At 43.7% G+C, this 18,885-nt stretch overlaps 2 protein-coding genes across 2 annotated transcripts; one reads left to right on the forward strand and one right to left on the reverse strand.

Annotated features, from left to right (window-relative positions):
* Positions 1 to 10,500: 10,500 nt before the first annotated feature.
* LOC127780263 (probable carboxylesterase 2) lies at positions 10,501 to 11,862 on the forward strand. Its single transcript, XM_052307188.1, has one exon. It carries the CDS (start codon positions 10,501 to 10,503, stop codon positions 11,860 to 11,862), a length of 1,362 nt encoding a protein of 453 aa, XP_052163148.1.
* Positions 11,863 to 16,731: 4,869 nt separating this feature from the next.
* LOC127780085 (bisdemethoxycurcumin synthase-like) lies at positions 16,732 to 18,403 on the reverse strand. The gene is made up of 2 exons (XM_052307037.1): positions 18,163 to 18,403; positions 16,732 to 18,022 (listed from the first exon to the last, which is right to left on the reverse strand). Exons 1-2 carry the CDS (start codon positions 18,356 to 18,358, stop codon positions 17,022 to 17,024), a joined length of 1,197 nt encoding a protein of 398 aa, XP_052162997.1. The 5' UTR covers positions 18,359 to 18,403; the 3' UTR covers positions 16,732 to 17,021.
* Between the last annotated feature and the right edge of the window lie 482 nt (positions 18,404 to 18,885).

The raw sequence follows: 18,885 nt of genomic DNA on the forward strand, positions 1-18,885 counted from the left end.
AAGTGTGATCAACCGCATAGTAAGGGCCACCATCCTCCCAAGATGCGGCAACAATGATGACATACGCGGAGTTGCTTGGCATGTTATTGATGCCATTATGGATGGTCGTCGGTTTGATGTTATCAACCTTATGATGAAGGAGATTGCCATCTCAAAGGGGACTATTGGACAAGGAATCTATTATGCTCCCTACATAATGAGGTTGATTCAAAGCAAGTTGGGACAAATTGGTCACAATTTAAAAGAACATAAGGAGTACAAGCCTCGTCTCCAACTCTCCTCCCCTAGAGCTCCTCGTGTGTGCTAACCAACATTCGATCAAGGTGCAAGCTCAAGTGCAGCCCCCCCTCCTCCTCAAGGGTATGATCCAAGTGCTTTTTTCCATCCACAATATGCCTACTTTGGAATGCAACCCAATGAATTCTTCAACCCGATCCTTGGGGCTATTAATACCCTAAGTGAAAGCATTCAACGCTTATCCACCAGACATGAAGCATTGCATGAGGATGTTCGTGGCTTGCGCACCGATATTGGCAACTTGAATACTTCGGTGGGAAGATTGCATACTAGGGTGGGTGTATTGGATTCTCGAGTCCAAACCTTGGAGAGTACCCAAGCTTTTGTCTATCATCGCTGCCGTGATGCTTCTCATCCTTCCACTTCGGCGCGTCCTCCTTCTCCTCCACAAGAGTGAAGACCTTTTTTGTGCTTGATGCCAAAAGGGGGAGAAAAGTGTGTTTTATGTTTTGTGGGTTGGGACTAGTAGTAGTGAGGTTAGTCACCTCATATTTAATAGGTTAAGGAGGATTGGGCTATATTTGGTATGGGTATGGGCTATTACTCTATATTGTGTGTTCCTTTTTTCGTTTTGTTGTTCTCTATGTCATTTGGACCCTTCGTGGTCTTGTAATAGCCTATATTTATTTGTGAGCCCTTTATGTGGTCTTAATATGAACTTGTGCTATGATGGATGGTTGGTGTGAATTGATATATTTGTGACCATCCTATGCTCATGAATGAATATTTCTTGAAGTTCACACTGAGATATTGCTCTTGTGTTTATGATATGTTGAAATGTGAAATTGAATTGTGCATTGGCTCCATATTTGCTATTTGTGATTGTTATGCATATGTTTAGGGGGAGCTTTTGCTTGTCAATACAATATATGTCCATGTGCTCTATGTTTGATTATATATATTTGTGGTGTTTGTCATCAATTACCAAAAATGGGGAGATTGAAGCATCTAGGCCCCCGGTGTTAATTTTGGTAATTAATGACAAGCACTAATTGTGGACTAACCGTTGTCTTTGAGCTATACATTTTAAGTTAGGTCCATGTCATATGTGCGCATGGATGATTATCGATGGATTAAAATTGACGGTGCAAAGCAAAGGGAAAGAAGACGGTAAAACTAGCGCTTTAATTTAGAATTGATCGAGGTGTAGGGCGATCAAATTTGCTAGTTTAATTTTAGTTTCGCCGTACTATTAAGAGGGGTAATGACCTAGCAAAGAGATGATTTTAATTGCCACATTAGGTCATTGCATTTTCATTTGTGCTCTCTTTTTCATTACACACACATTCACTTGTAAATTCACTGGGTTCGGCCTAACCAGGGGCAGTCAGCCGGCCACATAGGGGCGGTCTGACTGGCGGCACTTTTCCGGTCAGATCGGCCCCCTGGAGGCCGAGATGATGCTGCTCGGGATGGCCGATACAGAGCCGACGGAGCCGTAGTCGGTCAAACCGAGCTGATGGCAGTCTGACCGAGCCGAGGCCGGTCTGACCGGCCACCCCATGTCGATCTGACCGGTCAGGCTGATGGGGCCCTCTGACAGCACTTCAATGGCTAGTTTTCTAGCCGTTGCAGAGTAGCACAGTCTGACCAGCCACATACCTTCGGCCAGACCGGCAGAGCACAAAGTTGAGGGATTTCGCCACCAACGGCTAGTTTTGGTGGGTGGGAGTATAAATACTCCCCCACTAGCAGCAAGGGGGCTCTCTTGGCACCCAATTCAATTGCATACACCCCTTGCACCTCTCTCACACTCACTTGAGCTTTGTGTTCATCCATCTAGTGTGTTAGAGGGTTGTTTAGCCAAGAGTCAAGTGCATTTGCTTCCATTGTAGAGCTAGTGTGGCACTTGATCATCTCCACACCGGGTCATTGCTTGTTACTCTTGGAGGTTGCCGCCTCCTAGACGGCTTGTGGAGGAGTTGTCCGGTGACCTCTCCGAGAAGATTGTGGAGGAGGCCCGGCGCCGGTTTGTGAGTGGTTTGGAGTTCACCACCTTCGGAGTAAAGGAAGAACTACCCCGAGTGATCAAGGCTTGGGTAGTCCTCTCCGTGGGCCGGCTCCCGCCTTGCCCACCCCTTGACGAAGGGGGCGTGCGGTGGCTTCGTGGTTGAGCGGTGGAGTTGGGCTCGCCTCAACGGGGAGTAGGAAACCGGCGAGTTTCCGAACCTCGGTGAAAAATCTCTTGTCTCATTGTCTCATTTGATTGTCGCATTTACATTTGTGCAATTTACTTTCCTAGAGATATAATTGAGCCACTATCACCCTAGGTTTGCAAAACATAACTTAGTTGCTTAGTTAGAGTTCACCCTCACCAAGCCTAGCAAATTAGGTTAGATTTGATTAGGTGTTATTTATTTTTTAAATCGCCTATTCACCCCCCCCCCTCTAGTTGACATCTCGATCCTACAGAGGCGTCGACGACCGACGATCACAGCCTTCCGCTGACTAGAAAGCGGCCAGTGAGTGCACTCCACCCCCACGTGTGCCCTCCCTCCCTTCGCCTACATTTCCTAGTCCTAGATCAAGACAAGATTCTCCACGATGGAGAAAGGAAGGGAGTAGTGGCGGTGGAGGGGGAGGGGGAGGGCAAGGCCTCAAGCACCAGATCGAGCGGCGACGACCCTGCTCCCTCTCTCAGATCCACAAAGCCTGCCGGTTTCAGCGCTATTGTGCGCACGCCACTCGGTGATGGCGGCAATCGTGGCTTGGCAACGGTGACGTCCGTGGATAGGTGACTACATAGGCCGCCTCCAATACTAGCTAGGCTGCCATCTCTTCTCTCTCATCTTTCTTGTACATCTAGGATGAACTTGTGATGAATTGTTCTTTCGATATTTGCTTGATTTGCAATTTGACATGTGGAAATTGTGAATGCACCTGTGTGGATATTTTCATTTTTTGTTTGCAAAAATATTCTTTGCAAGTGATCAGAGGGGAGCTGCAGAGGGTTTATTTCTTTTATGTTTTTGGGCAAAAATGGTTTTCGTTGGTAATCGACTTAACATAGCTCTGTCAGTGAAAATCATTTTCGCTAACGGTTGGCGTAACCTAGCCACCATTGAAAATTAATTTTCGCTAGCAGTTGAAAGTCCACTTATGAAGATTTTGTTTTTCTCTGGCCTATGGTCATTGGCGGCTAGTATGGCCACGTGCAAACCTGTTTTGTAGTAATGTTGAGCTTGTCTGGGTCTACTGTATCCTCGAGCTCACTTGTGGTCATAGGATGCCTCCATATCTTGTAATGTCACCACTGTTGCTGCCCTCGAGCTTACTTGATGTCATTGTATCCCTCAATCTCACCTGACGTCGACGTTGTTGTTGTCGTCGTTGAGCTCACTTGTGGTTGCCATCCCACTCGATCTCACCGAATGCCACTGCTACAGCTACTGCTACTGCTACCTCCCTCGAGCTCACTTATGGTCACCACCTTCTTCGATCTCACCTAATGCCGGCATTGCTACTGTTTCAATCGATCCCCACCATGCTATGCATATCGGCACACATGTTGTTTTCTCCCATGACGATGACGGAGTGGATGCGGTTCAAACCTCGAGGAGAATCGCTCAATTGGCACATAGGTAAGAGAGGATGGAGCATGCATAACGTATCGTATTGACGGCTTGCAAGCTTCTTTTAGATCATACTATGCGGATTGATACAATTATCGAATAGGACTCTAATTTTATATATCTGTTTTGACATCATATTATTGACAATATAGTTGTATTTGATATATTTATTGTTTCTATTTCTATAAGTATAATAACCTTATTATTGTGTTCTTGTTAGAATTATATTAGTGAGCCTTCATTAGTAAAATAGTATAATCTGGATTAACATGATCTAATAGTGTAATTTTTCTATTCTCCTATTAATGTGGTTATTTTCTAGGCCTCTAGAGTGAACGTGGCTATAGATTCTGCATATTATCTTTTGGTCTTTGAATTTATTATTATGTTTTTTTTACCTAATATAATAGACGATGTACAATTTTTTTCACTTTTTGTTTATAAATGCCAAATTTTTGTCATTTCAAGTAAGTTGTCAGTAAAAAATATACAGATGGTCAGATACTCATATAAATTATTCTATCTTAGCTTTCCATCTAATTTTTAACCACACAATCTACCTCTTAATGAAAATGTAAGAAAATTTAGGAGAGAATAGCTACTTTAGTCCCTAAAGTTTCTTTATAGGATCAGTTTAGTCCCTAACCTTTTAAATAGTCCAAAGAAATCCTTAACCTTTGTCATAAGACCTAGAATAGTCCTTGGGTCCACCAAAACCATCATATGGATATGCCATGTCATCATTCATGCAAAATCTATAATGAATTATCCAATTTACCCTTACGTATATCATAGAAAAATAAATATAAGGGTGAATTAGATATAACCATAGGAAAAATACTTCTTTTTTTTCACCATTTTGAGGTATATTTTTGCTCTTCCATATACCATATATTTTTTAACTTTTTTCCTTTTGTTTTTATTTTCCTATGCGTAAGGGTAAATTGGACAAATCATATAGATTTTGCATAGGAAGGTGACATGGCATGTCCATGTGGCGATTTTGGTGGGACTAAGGACTATGTTAGCCTACATGATAAATTCAAAGGACTTGTTTGGACAATATGAAAAATTAAGGACTAAAATGACCCATGAGCGAAACTTTAGGGACCATATTAGCTATTCTCCCAAAATTTAGCAACCGATTGTCGTTATTAAACTAAATAAAATTATTAAGTTGAATAAATGTGTTCTTAAAAATAGTCATTATATAATGATAGTACTTAATTAACTTGCGACGGTTATCTATTTGCTGTGCAAGGATTAATTGGAGTAAGTTGTCCCGTTGAGTTTTATTTGGCTGCTGGCCTGCTGCCTCTGTGTGGCACTGTGGCATCGGCTGGGCGGAGTGCCAACTGCCAAGTAGGGATAAAAATTGGAGCGAATACAGACATATAATACTCATATCATATTTGTTTTGTTTTTTGCCAGATAAGTTGTCCCGTTGAGTTTTTTTGGCTGCTGGCCTGCTGCCTCTGTGTGGCACTGTGGCATCGGCTGGGCGGAGTGCTAAGTAGGGACAGAAATTGGAGCGAATACGGACAGATAATACTTATATCATATTTGTTTTTATATTTTTTTGCCGAATAAAAAACGAATATGAATAGCTCGGATACAGAAACAAAATACGAATTATCTCGGATACGAATAATGATAGAATATGATCAAACATGAATATGAAAACAATTCTCCTTGTGGGGCATGCTTTCTACTGGTTGGCGTTGTTTAATAATCCAATAATGTTATTGAAAGTGAAATTCAAGTCCGCATATCTTTATATGTTCTTTTCCTTTTTTACATTGGAATTGTATCGTTCTTATAACTTAACATGTGTTACTTCTGTCCCATGATAATTGTATTTTTAGGATTCAAATTTGTTTCAAAATAATTATCGCAATAGATTACTATTGTCCCATTAATTACTTTTCGTTCAAATTTCTTCTTATTCTACTCCCAGCCACTCACTCTTACGTATACACTATTTAATGAGGGGCATTATAGTTTTTTTTCTCAAATCTTAATATATACTAAACAATATAGAATTACAATTATTTTCAGACAGATATAGTATTTAATTATGTTCAATTGTACCGTTATAATTAATATAAATTGACCACGATCTAGCGATTAAAATATTTCTTCTTTTCTCCAAATAATATGGTAATTTCTAGTTTTTAAAGTGATCATGGTGTTTATTTTTCAAGCTGTCTTCATCATCAACTGACGAATAGATAGTCCAGCTGATACCATGTTTATGACGAGTGTTGCTTACTACCAGATTAATTTGCATATATATACAAAATTATATTAGCCTCATAGTGTTAGCTGCTGTGGACCTGCATGTAAGAAACCATGGTATACTCGATGCTAGCTGCCGTCGACATACATGTGACAGAACGATCAGTTACTCTACGTCTCTACCTAAGATTCGTTCGTTTAGAAAGAAGGCATCAATCGGGAACATAGTACTCGTCCGAATTTTGTATCTATCTAATCCCTATATCTGTGTTTTATATATATATATATATATATATATATATATATATATATATATATATATATATATATATATATATATATATATATATATATATTTTCACCGTAATATCATGCCATGTCTAATGCTAGTTGCATGATAATTTAATCATTTCATAGCTACTCACGTAACTCATAAGTTTACGACTGATCATATACATAATTGACGCACAATTATCACAATCAAGAATACTAATCAAACTCCCAAAATACACCATGAAGAACCATTTGGACATTAATCAAAGAAATCCTTAGCTTATGACTCATGATGTCCTCAATGGGAGTCATTGGCATGGCATGGTAGTGCATCTATCATAAGTCGAACCAGAATACATGTGAGTGTTTGTTTTCATACACCGGTAGAGAAGTGGTTTATAGTTCCGGTTTGCAACCCACTTTAGTCCCGGGTTGCAAACTGAGACTAAGAATCCGGGACTAAAGATCGATGTCTTTAGTGCCGGTTGAAATAATCGAGACTAAAGATGGATTTTTAGTCCCAGTTGGTGTTACTTACCGGGACTAAAGTTTATTTTTTCTTTTTTTTTCATAGTTTGTTGTTGTTTACATATTGATTTCAAACCAAACTCAACAATAAAATCATCCACATTCACATAAACATAACAAAATCATCCTCAAATTCACATATCAAATGAACATACTCGAATTGATATCACAAATTTACAGATCCAAAGACATCACAAATCAACAAATTCACAGATAATCAACAAATAATCAACGAAATCACGGACTCTCCTCGCGCGATCTCTCTCCACCGGTGGGTGGTCGCCATCGCCGTCGCCTCGTGCTATCGACCGCCACTCACGCTCTGTGCTGCCGACGCCCCCCGCTGCACGGACCGCCACCACCCCTATGCCAAGCTGCCGCCCCCCCACTGCACGGACCGCCGCTCGGGGCCGCCGCCGCCGCCGCGCGCAGGCTGATCCTCGCTGCTGCAAGAGAGAAAATATAAGGATAAGGATAACTGAGAGGAGAGGAAAGAGATAAAAGGGGAGGATAAGGATAACTAAGAGGAAAGAGATAGAGGAGAGAGAGGAGGAAAGGGAGGAGGAGAAGTTAGAAATGAGGATAAGAGCATAAGTGCAAGGTATTATATACAACATATTGATTTTTAGTCCCGGTTAGTAGGGGGTCAAATTTTTTTTAACCGGGACTAAAGATCATAAAGTGGCGTTGAGATTTTCAACTGAGACAAAAAAAATGATGTTTAGTCCCGGTTCTAATAGGAACTGGGACTAATGTGGTTTTGGCCAACCTAGCAAAGATGGTTTCTGCAGTAGTGATAGTAGCGTCATCATTTACCAGAGGAAGTGTAATAAAAACAAGAGCATATATATTGGAGACTCCTTTGGACCGCACCAGTTCATGAGCAAACTGGCGCCAACAGACGGGACAGCCACACAGGGGTGGAGGTGCCAACTGTCTCTACCTCGACCCCTATCCCAACCATGAATTTGGTCATCCCCCCCCCCCCCTTGGAGGTGAAGGGCATAGGATGCAAGGCCAATGCTCATGGTGAGGAGGCGACGGTGACGCTGACACTTTAGAGGTGGAGGGGGAGACGAGGAGACGACCGATGCTCGTGGATTTGGAGGTGGAGGAGATGACAAGGAGGCAGCCGGTGCTCATGGTCGTAGGCGGTGGCGTGGGACGATGCTTGGGAAGCAAAGGAGGATATGAAGATACGACCAACGCTGTATCTACAAAGAGGGTACGTGGAGAGGATGAGTAGGCGGAGGGCGGAGGAGACAAGGGAGATATAACTCTCTCTTTACAGGGGAGACACACAGAGGGAGTTCTACAAAGAGAGGGGTGGCCGGGTGGGAGGAGGTAAGGGAGAAATAAAAGATAATTCTGAAGGGATATCATCCGTGATGGGGCCACAAATGGAGCTCGTTAAAGATGACTATAGTCATCGTTTACAGATGGATAGCTTGCACCCGTCATCGATGACCACTCATCAGTGAGGTGACGGGGTTTTATTGTGGCCCGTCATAGATTACTTGTGTCGAGTCGTAAATTCTGCCTATCAAAGATGAAGGGTCATCGGTGACAGGTTCGGCCAGGAGGCCTCATTTTCAAGGGTGTTTTCTAGTCCTCGATGGTGAGTGCCTCTATGACAGACTGCAGGCCTCCGTCACAGATGGACCAATAAGGATGTAGGTTCAATAGTAGTGTACGGAAGTTTAGTTTTTCCTAAATAATTTTGGAGAAACATAAACTTTATATAAAATATGAAAGTCATAGTTCTCGATAATATCTTTAACTTTCTAATAATAGACAAACTTTTCATTAATATCATTTAGAAGCCCAAATATTCATTTTAAGTTTCACGCACAATATGATTCAATAGGAAGATAGATACAAATGCATGCGCTCATAATGCGCGTACACTCACCACTGTGAATGCACAAATGCACACCGTACCCCTATAAGCACATCTGGAAGACTAGATTGGCATACATTGAGATTAATGAAGTCACAACATACACCTCGCTATCAACGAACATGTCACCTACCACTGAAAAAATAATTTACCATAAATGCGAACACTCGTGTCAAACCTAAGACTTAAATCCTGGTAGTTGGTTCCACCAGAAGGAACCTAAGCAGTTGAGCTACGTTTACTTCGTAGGAAGAGAGACAAATCATTGACTATAAGTACTACAAAAAGAAGAAAGGATACAGTCCGAGAAAAAAAAGTTGTTTATCCGTTCACGTACTAAGCTAATATAAGACCCGCTTGAAAAAATAGAGGTATTTTTGCAAGTGATGCTCTTAATACCCTACTGGTAAAAAAATAGTTAATACCCTACTGGTAAAAATCTATTTTTTCTGTTGGGGCTAGGATTCAGAGCATCCTGTTATATTCACAAGCGGGAATCTTTTTAGGTCTGCCAGTAAAAACAAAACCAAAATGTCATGAAAAATCATTTCTTAGCAGTGTAGCCAGATCCAGCGAGGTCGAGGGCGGTGGTCATCATCCACCTCCACCAACCACCCCCCTCCCCCCCCCCCCCCCCCCCCCCCCCCTTCTCCTTTCCGAGTGCACAAATGGTACAGGCACAATGTTTGTAGGGAGGATGCACAACGGCGAAGATGAGGAGGAGGGTTCGAGATAGAATACACTGAAAAGAGGGAGAGAGAGGCCGAAAGTGAGACTTAAGAGATCCATTAGTGCATTGATCGGCTTTGCTAAATCGATCCCCAGTTCCCCACTAGTTCAAGTTTGTTTGAAAAACAATCATCGATGCCCCCACTCATAAGTACTTTTTTTTTTAAAAAAAAAGAAACCTAACACATTGGGCTGGTTTGGTTAATTTGGCATAAATTGTCCTTACCAATATTTATCAATTTTAATAGTGTTAAGTGCGTATTTGGATTGAAGCCAAATTTTGACAAGCCTAGGAAATAGACCATTTCAATAGTTAACCTCGGTATTTAATTTTAGCTTCAATCCAAACACAATTTTGTCTTGCCAAGATCAGCCAACGCTAAAACTTGTCAAAATTTAGCATCGATAGAAATTAGTAAGGTCAATTTAGGCTACAAAACATACCAGCCCTTTGTTAGTATTGGTTTATTAATAATCCAGTACTGACAAACTGTTATAGGGCGTTGTTTTTTAACTTAAGCCTTTAAGCCCCGCTCAGGAGCTAGAGCGGCGAGAAATGCCTTGTTGAGTTGATTATGGAGAAATTAGAACATATGAGACATTAGAGTTCTGTAGTAGCGTGTGCTCATACTCTTCACAAACCTCAGCTCCATTCAGGTTTTATTTACCATTGACTACTGCCTTCTAACAGGTCGTATATATATGCATAGGCTGACGGTATACGATAATAATGGATCTTCTCGTACGCATAGGTAGGTGGCTGCGCAACACGCGATACCCGTCCGAGATCACTACGATCGTTTGTATATATATACGCACCCACAAGCAGCTAGCCACACCACACAGCCTATCTATCTCGTGGCCTGCAACAAGCTAACTAAGCTAGTTGCGACTACTAGCTAACGAGTAAGGTATATATATATATACCTGAGATCAAGCAACACGCACGCACCATCGATCACCATGTCCGTGCACGCACGAAAGATTGCCGCCGGCGACGTCGCCATCGATCTCCATCCGTTCATACGCAAGTACAATGACGGCCGCGTCGAGCGCATCCTGCGCAGCAGCTTCGTGCCGGCGTCGGAGGACCCCGCCGCCAGCCGCGGCGGGGTGGCGACGAGGGACGTCGTCATCGACGAACGCAACGGCGTGTCCGCGCGCCTCTTCCTCCCGCCATCCCGCGACAACACCGACATCGCCGACGGCGACCACCGGATCAGGCTTCCCGTCGTCTTGTACATCCACGGCGGCTCCTTCTGCACCGAGAGCGCCTTCTGCCGGACGTACCACCGCTACGCCGCCTCCCTCGCCTCGCGCGCCGGCGCCCTCGTCGTGTCCGTCGAGTACCGCCTCGCGCCAGAGCATCCCGTGCCCGCGGCACACGATGATGCGTGGACCGCGCTGCGTTGGGTGGCATCCCTCTCCGACCCCTGGCTCGCCAACTACGCGGACCCCAGCCGCACGTTCATCGCCGGCGACAGCGCCGGCGGCCACATCGCGTACCGCACGGCGGTGCGCGCCAGCCGTGAAGGCGACAGCCACGGCATCGACATCGAGGGGCTTATAATCATCCATCCCTACTTCTGGGGATCTTACATGCTGCCTTCCGAGGTAGGATGGGACGGCGAGTCGGCGATCAGGCCGGAGACGGTGGAGAACGTCTGGCCGTTCGTGACGTCCGGCCAGGCGGGCAACGACGACCCATGGATCGACCCTCCCGTCGAGGAGGTCGCGTCGCTGACCTGCCGCCGCGCGCTGGTGGCCGTCGCCGAGAAGGACTTCCTCCGCGACCGCGGCCGCCTCCTCGCCGCCCGCATGCGCGGCTGCGCGTGGGCCGGCGCCGGCGACGGACGCAACGTGACGCTTGTGGAGTCGGAGGGCGAGGACCACGGGTTCCACCTCTACAGCCCTCTCCGCGCGACAAGCAGGAGGCTCATGGAGAGCGTCGTGAGGTTCATCAACGAGAGGAGCGCGGCGGCGGCGGTGGCGGCGACCTCGCCGTGGCCGGCCGGTGTCCTGCCGGAGTTGCACGAGTGCTCGCCGTCGCGCGCACGCAAGGGCAAGATGTCGAAGGCCCAGCCACTCTTGAGCGTGCCTTCGAGGCCGTACCAGGGAGTATTTCTCAATGGGCCGGATTTGCAAGCTCCGCGTGGCCCAAGTGCCATGAAGATCAACAATGCATTGACAGTTGGGCTGGATAAAGCATCGAAGAGAGGGTTCGGTTCATTTGCGACCTGGGCCAACCCTAATAATCGCAGGGCAATCAAGCGCCCTCTGTCAGCATCAGTTTCACGGAATATTGTGGCCAAGAATTTCTTTTAGCTTGGATGGAAGTGTGCTCACATGCTCTCGTATACTCTCAAATAAACTCTATGTACCTATATATATCAATATATGTGTATGTATTAAGTGTGGGTTATGATCAAGGTAATAAATAAATTAATAATGTTAATTGTGGCTGCAATAGTGACGATGTAGCGATAGCATACCTTTACCATTATGTACCGGATCAAAGATGGTATGTTGGAACTTAGCGGTTAACTATAGTGCTTAGCAACTGCTATAGTAGCTATTGTCTTTGTTGGAGCGCTCTAATGCTTAAACAACATTCTTCACCTAATTTATTTCATAATGTTATTTCATATATGGATCGGAGAACATAGCATCGTGTGTCTTTTTTATCTAATTTATTTATATGTTATTTCATAATTTTTATGCTATGAAATGTATGAGCAATTAAGTATGTACTCCAAGTTTTTAAATTTTAACTGGTACTTAATGTTAATAATGTTAATATTAGTATACAATCTAAATTCAAATTTATGGTTATTCTTTTTAACTTTTACTCTTTGGAACTTTTCATTCGTAATAGTGCCGGCTACCCATAATTTGCTACCAACCAGTTATATACTATTTATTATCTTCGTTATGATAATAAGTTTCGTTTTCGAACTCCGGTCATCTGAGATTATTGTTGTTGTAGATAGCTGGCAGCCTAAGATAAGCATCTTGTGCAATGGCACATAATATTCTAAAAATGTACTCCCTCCGTCCCACCTCAATAACGCAGTCGAAAATGGCACGGTCTCCAAAATTAATATTTGACTTTAAATTTTTCATATATATAATATAATGTTTGTAACAACAAAATCATAACCATATGAAAATAAATTAAAATATAAATTGATCAATTCATTGATAGTGTTTTCATCAAATAAAATTTATTTTAGAATAAAATAATTATTGGTTAAATATTTAAATAGTTCAATGTTAGAATGTGCACGTGCCTTATTCAGTGAGATAGAGGGAGTATGTTTTACTTTTGTTATTTTTGTGATATTGTACCATGAACATTAGCATGTTTGTTGGCGCTAGCTCCTGCTTATTCGTATCCACATAACATAGAGGTACCTTCAAACCATATTTTTTATTCAGTTAATTCTCATAAAATTTCTCTAAAAATCGTATATTCAGAAAAACTTTTTAAGGGGAAGCACTACTCGTGCGCAGTGCGCTAGTAGAGTGGTTGGTGCATAATTCAACCCACCAGAGTTTAATCATGTTGCCTATAAAATATTATAGATACATGCATGCATGAGTGGGTTCTTAATAGGAATTTAATGATAATATCCATCTCTGTCTCTTTAATTAGGACATTAGGCATGTGTTAGAGAGCTTACTCACGTGGATATGAGAGTGTCATGAAATCGAAAAACAGAACATTCTAAATTATGTATTGTTATAATTTTTAATACCTTTTGTAATATATATAGTTAAAAATTAGGGATTAAATATGTACATTGGAGAAGGTGTTAATGTTCAAAATGATCAGTAAAAAGAAAAGAGGTAATACCAACCAATCGTATGTTTGCCTAAAATATGGAAGCAAAACAAACAGGTCAATCTTCATGCAACGATTAGAAGTTTAGAACAGTAGATTTACATTGTGTTTGAATTTTATTTAGTTATTTTTTCCACATAATTAATTTCTCTATGTACTTTTTGTTTTTTTCTATAAATATAAGACATATACTGATGTGGCACTTTACTTCAATTATAACATGTATCATATTTCCCTAAAGAAACATGTATCATATAATATTTTTTCCGTAGATTTCCACCTTTCCCAGTGTAATTTATTATTATAGAAAATACGAATTTTTTTCAACATCGTTCATTAGGTGCACCTGTTACTTATTATACTCCATCAGTTGAAATTTTGACAAATTGGCTCTTTAAAAAAAACTTATTTTAAGATTAGATCCTGCCAAAAACTAATTGTAGAAAGGGCGCTGAGGCATTGTACCTCAGCGCTCTTTTTGCTATTAGTTTTTGTATGGTTTAATCTTAGGATAAGTTTGCTAAAGGGGTCAATTTGTCAAAAATTTCAGTACTTTGTTGCGTTAGGATAAGAGTTGAACAACTACTATCTAGGGCATACCGCCCAGTTATTCTAAATGGGCTGGAAAGCACATTTTGGCCCAATATCCATCCAAAAGATGCTGTCGGGCCTAACGAAACTACACTTGCATCCGTGTGCCGGGCCCAATAGCTGTCGGGCCTGCATGGACCCACAGTTAGCGTCAGTTTTATGGAGGAATAAGTTCACCAGAGGTCCCTCAACTTAACAGCGAGATTTTTTGAGGTCCCTTAACCACAAAACCAGAAATTTATACCCCTAAACTCACACGAACCACGCATAAAAGGTCCCAAGGCAGTATATATGGGTGGTTTCACTGACGTGGCATCCTAGTCAGCAAAAAAAATTAAAAAAGTACACAGGACACACATGTCAGCTGCACATTTTTTTTCTTCTCTTTTCTTCTCCTCTCTTCTCTTTTCTCTCTTCTCTCTTCTCTTCTTCAGGCCAGCGGCGAGCGAAGAGACGCTGGGCATGCGTGGATACGGGCGGCGAGCGAAGAGCCGGTAGGCTGCGGGCGGAGCAGATGGCAGGCGAGCGCGGCAGCGGAGTGCAGCGGGAGAGCAGCGGTGGGCGAGTGCGGCAGCGAAGTGGCGGCGGGCCGCGGGCGGAGCGGACGACAGGCGAGCTCAGCGGCGGGGGCCTCCAGATGCTACAGCACCACGACATTGTTCGGCGCCTTGGCCGCGTCGTTCGCCCTGAGCTTCTTCCTCATCACCATCTTCATCTGTCCTCAAGCCCTCCACGTTGCCCGTCGCCGGCGTGATCGTCCACTGGTCATGGAGCAGGAGCAGCAGCAGCCGACGCCGCCCAAGTTCGGCCTAGACGCCGCTATCATCACACGCCTCCTGTTGTTCCCGTACGTGTAAGCCCATGATAATGGCGAGGTCTCGGACACGACGGCGTCGGTCGAGTGCGCGGTCTACCTCAGCACCGTTGATGTGGGGGAGAAGGTGAGGCAGCTCCTGGCGCACGAGTACATGTTCCACCAGGAGTGCATCGACATGTGGCTCTCGTCCCATGCCTCGTGCCCGGTCTGCCGCGGGAAGGCTGCGCCAGCCGACACGCTTGCCGACGCCATAGCCGCGTGCATATCGATGACGCCCGATGTCGTCGTGCCAGCCTCCTCACCGGCGTCCGCTCCGCCCGCAGCCCGTCGCCGCTTGGCTGCCGTGCTCACCCACCGCTGCTCTGCCGCCGCGCTAGCTCGCCGTCCGCTCCGCCTGCAGCCCGCCGGCTCTCCTCCCGGCCCCCGCATCCGCGCCTGCCCATCGTCTCTCCGCTCGCCGCTGGCCTGAAGAAGAAAAGAGAGAAGAGAGGAGAAGAAAAAAAAATATGTGCAGCTGACATGTGGGTCCTATGTACTTTTTTTTAATATTTTTGCTGACTAGGATGCCATGTCAGCGAAACCACCCATATATACTGTCTTGGGACCTTTTATGCATAGTTTGTGTGAGTTTAGAGGTATACATTTCTAGTTTTGTGGTTAAGGGACTAAAAAAATCTCGCTGTTAAGTTGAGGGACCTCCAATGAACTTATTCCTTTTATGGAGTACTATGGCCCAGAGCAGGCTAATGGCCCAAGAGTTTTGTAATGACGTGGATGAAAGTTTGGGCTATACGTCCAGATTAAAAGGGCAATTAACGCCTGGTTAATTAATGATGGGGCTTCCGGTTTTATGTATAATAACATGTGTATTTTATCTGCTGCTTAACAGATTAGAGATTGGTAATTTACAATAGATTCTTATACTAAATTTATTTTTTATTGGACGGAGGGAGTATTTCGTTAGGGTTTATTTAGTTTGGATGAATTTTAAGTGATCATAGGAATAGAAAAAGCGGAAGAATAAGAATACATGCACAGATGAATTCATAGGAATAATTCCAAGAGTGAATGAAAACTTTCCAATGTTTTCTCTATACAACTTGTAGTAAAGAATAATTTTCGTTGATTTTACTATACTTTATTCCTACCAACCGAATAACACTCATGAAAATTAATCCTTAGGATTACAAATCATTTACTTTTTCTTCAAACCAAACTAGCCCTATCATGTATTATTACCTTCCTTAGCAAATAAATAACGTTTTGAAAACATGGTTACCAAGATATTGGTTTAATTGTTATTTACTAGTATACAATCTTATGAAAAATAAAATGAAGTTATATACACCTAGTTCTAAATATATATTTTTTATGAAATATGCTAGTATACTATAGTATTCATTTGATTCAAACAAATATTAGGCTATTGCTTAATATCAGAAAATATCATAAACCAATTTATAAAAAAACTATAAAAGTAGTGGCCACCACTATCACTAGTGTACTTTACAGTAATATTGATATTATAAGAAGCGTTTACTCTTCTGCCTAGCTGCAGCTGAAATTTAAATCTTAAAGCTTAGTTTTAGAGTTTATTTGATGTTTTTTCATCGTAGTCTAGTTTTACTATTAGCTTTTAAATTGCTAAAAACAAGCATGTATATTTTTTATCTAGAAATTATTTTTATTGCTAATAAGCGTTGCATCTTATCAAATTAACTTTTAATGTTCAAATTGACTAAAAAACCAAAAACTTAGTTGAGAGGTGAAAAAAAAAGGCATTTCACATGCATGCGAGCCATAAGACAAAGGAGTAGATAGTTCAATTCCTTGTAGATAGTTCAATTAGTGAAAAAAAAAACTAAAAAAACAGCATAGTATACAGCCTCATACAGGTAGCTAATATTACCATTACGTTGTAAATAGTAGTACATACTCAAATACAACTCCTGGAGCTGTAAATATTAAATTATCTCAAGAAAATATATAAAAAGGCGACATGTGTTTTAACAATACGATATACGAAAAACAAATACACTTTAACATTTATTATATTGCTGTGCCTTATTATCTAAAAGAATACGAATTAATGCTTGAAATTTTACTGAAACCTGTTGGAACAAGTAGAATTCTGATTTGGAGCTGAATCCATTTGGAACCTTATTACCCTCATCAAAAGATGAAGAATATCAATGCTCTCTCCTTCTCTTACCTTTGCTCGTCTGAGCTAAGCTAATTCTTCTTCCGGCTGTCATGATCAGGTGCGTGCAACACCATGGTCTCAATGGTGAAACCGGGTCCAAACCCCAGTATCACCCCCCACTCAGCTCCGTCTCCTTCCTCCTCCATCCGCCGTCGCTGCTCGTCGAGCACGAAGATCAGCGTGCTGCCGAGCATGTTGCCGTACTCCCTTAGAACCCTCCGGCTCGCCGCCAGCTTCCCCGGCTTTAGCTGGAGAGCGCTCTCGATGTGGTCCAAGATCAACGGGCTTCCCGGGTGCACCGCCCAGAAGAGGTCGTTCCACTCGCCGCCGTCGAGGCCGAGCGGCGTGAGCGCGTCGGAGAGGCACTTCTTGACGTTGTTCGCGGCGAGAGGGGCGAGCTCTTTGGCATCGATGTTGCCGTCGAGGCCGTGCTCCGTGAGCTGCATGGTGATGACGTGCTCGGTCCCCGGTATGAGCGTTTGCGAAGCCGAGACCATCTCGAACATCGGCTGCTCGACGGGGCGCACGGCGTCGGCGCCGACGATGACCGCGCCGGCGCCGTCGCCGAACAGCGCCTGGCAGTTGACGGTGTGGGGGCAGTCCGGCCCGCGGAAGGTGAGGACGGTGAGCTCGACGCAGGCGACGAGGACGCGCGCGCCGCGGCTGTTCTCGGCGAGGTCCTTGGCGAGGCGCAGCGCGGCGGCGCCCGCGGAGCAGCCGTTGAGGTGGATCATGGTGCGGCGCACGGTGGGGCGGAGGCCGAGGAGCGCGGCGAAGCGGACGTCGGCGCTCGGGGCGTGGGCGCCCGCGTTGGTGGTGACGACGAGGTGGGTGATGTCGGTGGCGGGGCGGCCCCACTGGACGACGGCCCTCGCCGCGGCAGTCGCGGCGAGCTCAGGGACGGCCGCGGCGGCGATCTGCAGGCGCGCGTCCAGCGACGGCGTCGCGCGGTCGAGGAATTCAGGGTGCGCGTTGATCATCTCCTCCGTGTGGTGGAAGAAACGCTTCTCACTGCCCGACGCCGACACACCTGAAGATCACCCAGCAACAAAACACACAAACACAAGTAAAACCACAACGATGAGACGAATGATGTAGAAATTAAGCCAAACAATATATAGAAAATGGTTTCTAAATTTCAATTTAATTTCAGCATGTTTTCAAGCTTACATAGTGTGTCTAATTTGTCTTTGATGCCAGCGAGGTGCTCGCTGTTGGTGACACGGCAGTAGAAGTCGGCGTAATCGAGCTGGGTCACGCAGTTCGCTGGGTTCGCCGTGCCGATGGCCAGCACGGTGGCTGGGCCGTCTGCTCGTTCGGCACGCCGGTGCTCGTGGACGGTGACCGGAGCAACGAGGCTGCCCATAGTGTGCGTCTCTGGGAAATGTGGAGGTTCGAAGGCAAGAATGGATGGGATACTAGTGTTGGCTGGAGATGAAGCTGGCCCTGCTTCTCATTTTATAGACAAGGTGTGCCTATATTAATTTACTAGATGAATACCTCACCGTATTGCTGCGGAAAATTAAGTATGTACAAATAAAATGTAATTTGATTATCAAAACTAAAACAATTTGATACAATTTTGAGCCTAAAAATAATTGAGATTGTATGTTTTTATAAGAGAAGAAAGAAAAGACAATTTAGACCATAGATCTATTATCCAAAGGCTAAAAATAATTAGGGTGATGTGACTTAATGAGAGAACGATATAAATAGCATTAACTATACTTAGTGGAGATGAACTATATAAGTATATAGGATTTCTTCCTCATACAGTAGATTAATGTTTGCGTTCGGCTCCGTCAATATTTACAGTGCCGTATTTTCTCATAGATAGTTAAATTTCTCAGCATGTATTTACATAAATTTCAACTTTTACAACGTAAAGTAGGA

The sequence above is a fragment of the Oryza glaberrima genome, chromosome 7 (assembly GCF_000147395.1).
Source record: "Oryza glaberrima chromosome 7, OglaRS2, whole genome shotgun sequence".
Classification (NCBI taxonomy): domain Eukaryota; kingdom Viridiplantae; phylum Streptophyta; class Magnoliopsida; order Poales; family Poaceae; genus Oryza; species Oryza glaberrima.

Coding starts and splice junctions, on each gene's coding strand:
- LOC127780263 (XM_052307188.1), top strand. CDS start 10,501: ATGTCCGTGCACGCACGAAAGATTGCCGCCGGCGACGTCGCCATCGAT.
- LOC127780085 (XM_052307037.1), bottom strand. CDS start 18,358: ATGGGCAGCCTCGTTGCTCCGGTCACCGTCCACGAGCACCGGCGTGCC. Junction 18,023..18,162: donor AGACAAATTAGACACACTAT/GTAAGCTTGAAA, acceptor GGTGATCTTCAG/GTGTGTCGGCGTCGGGCAGT.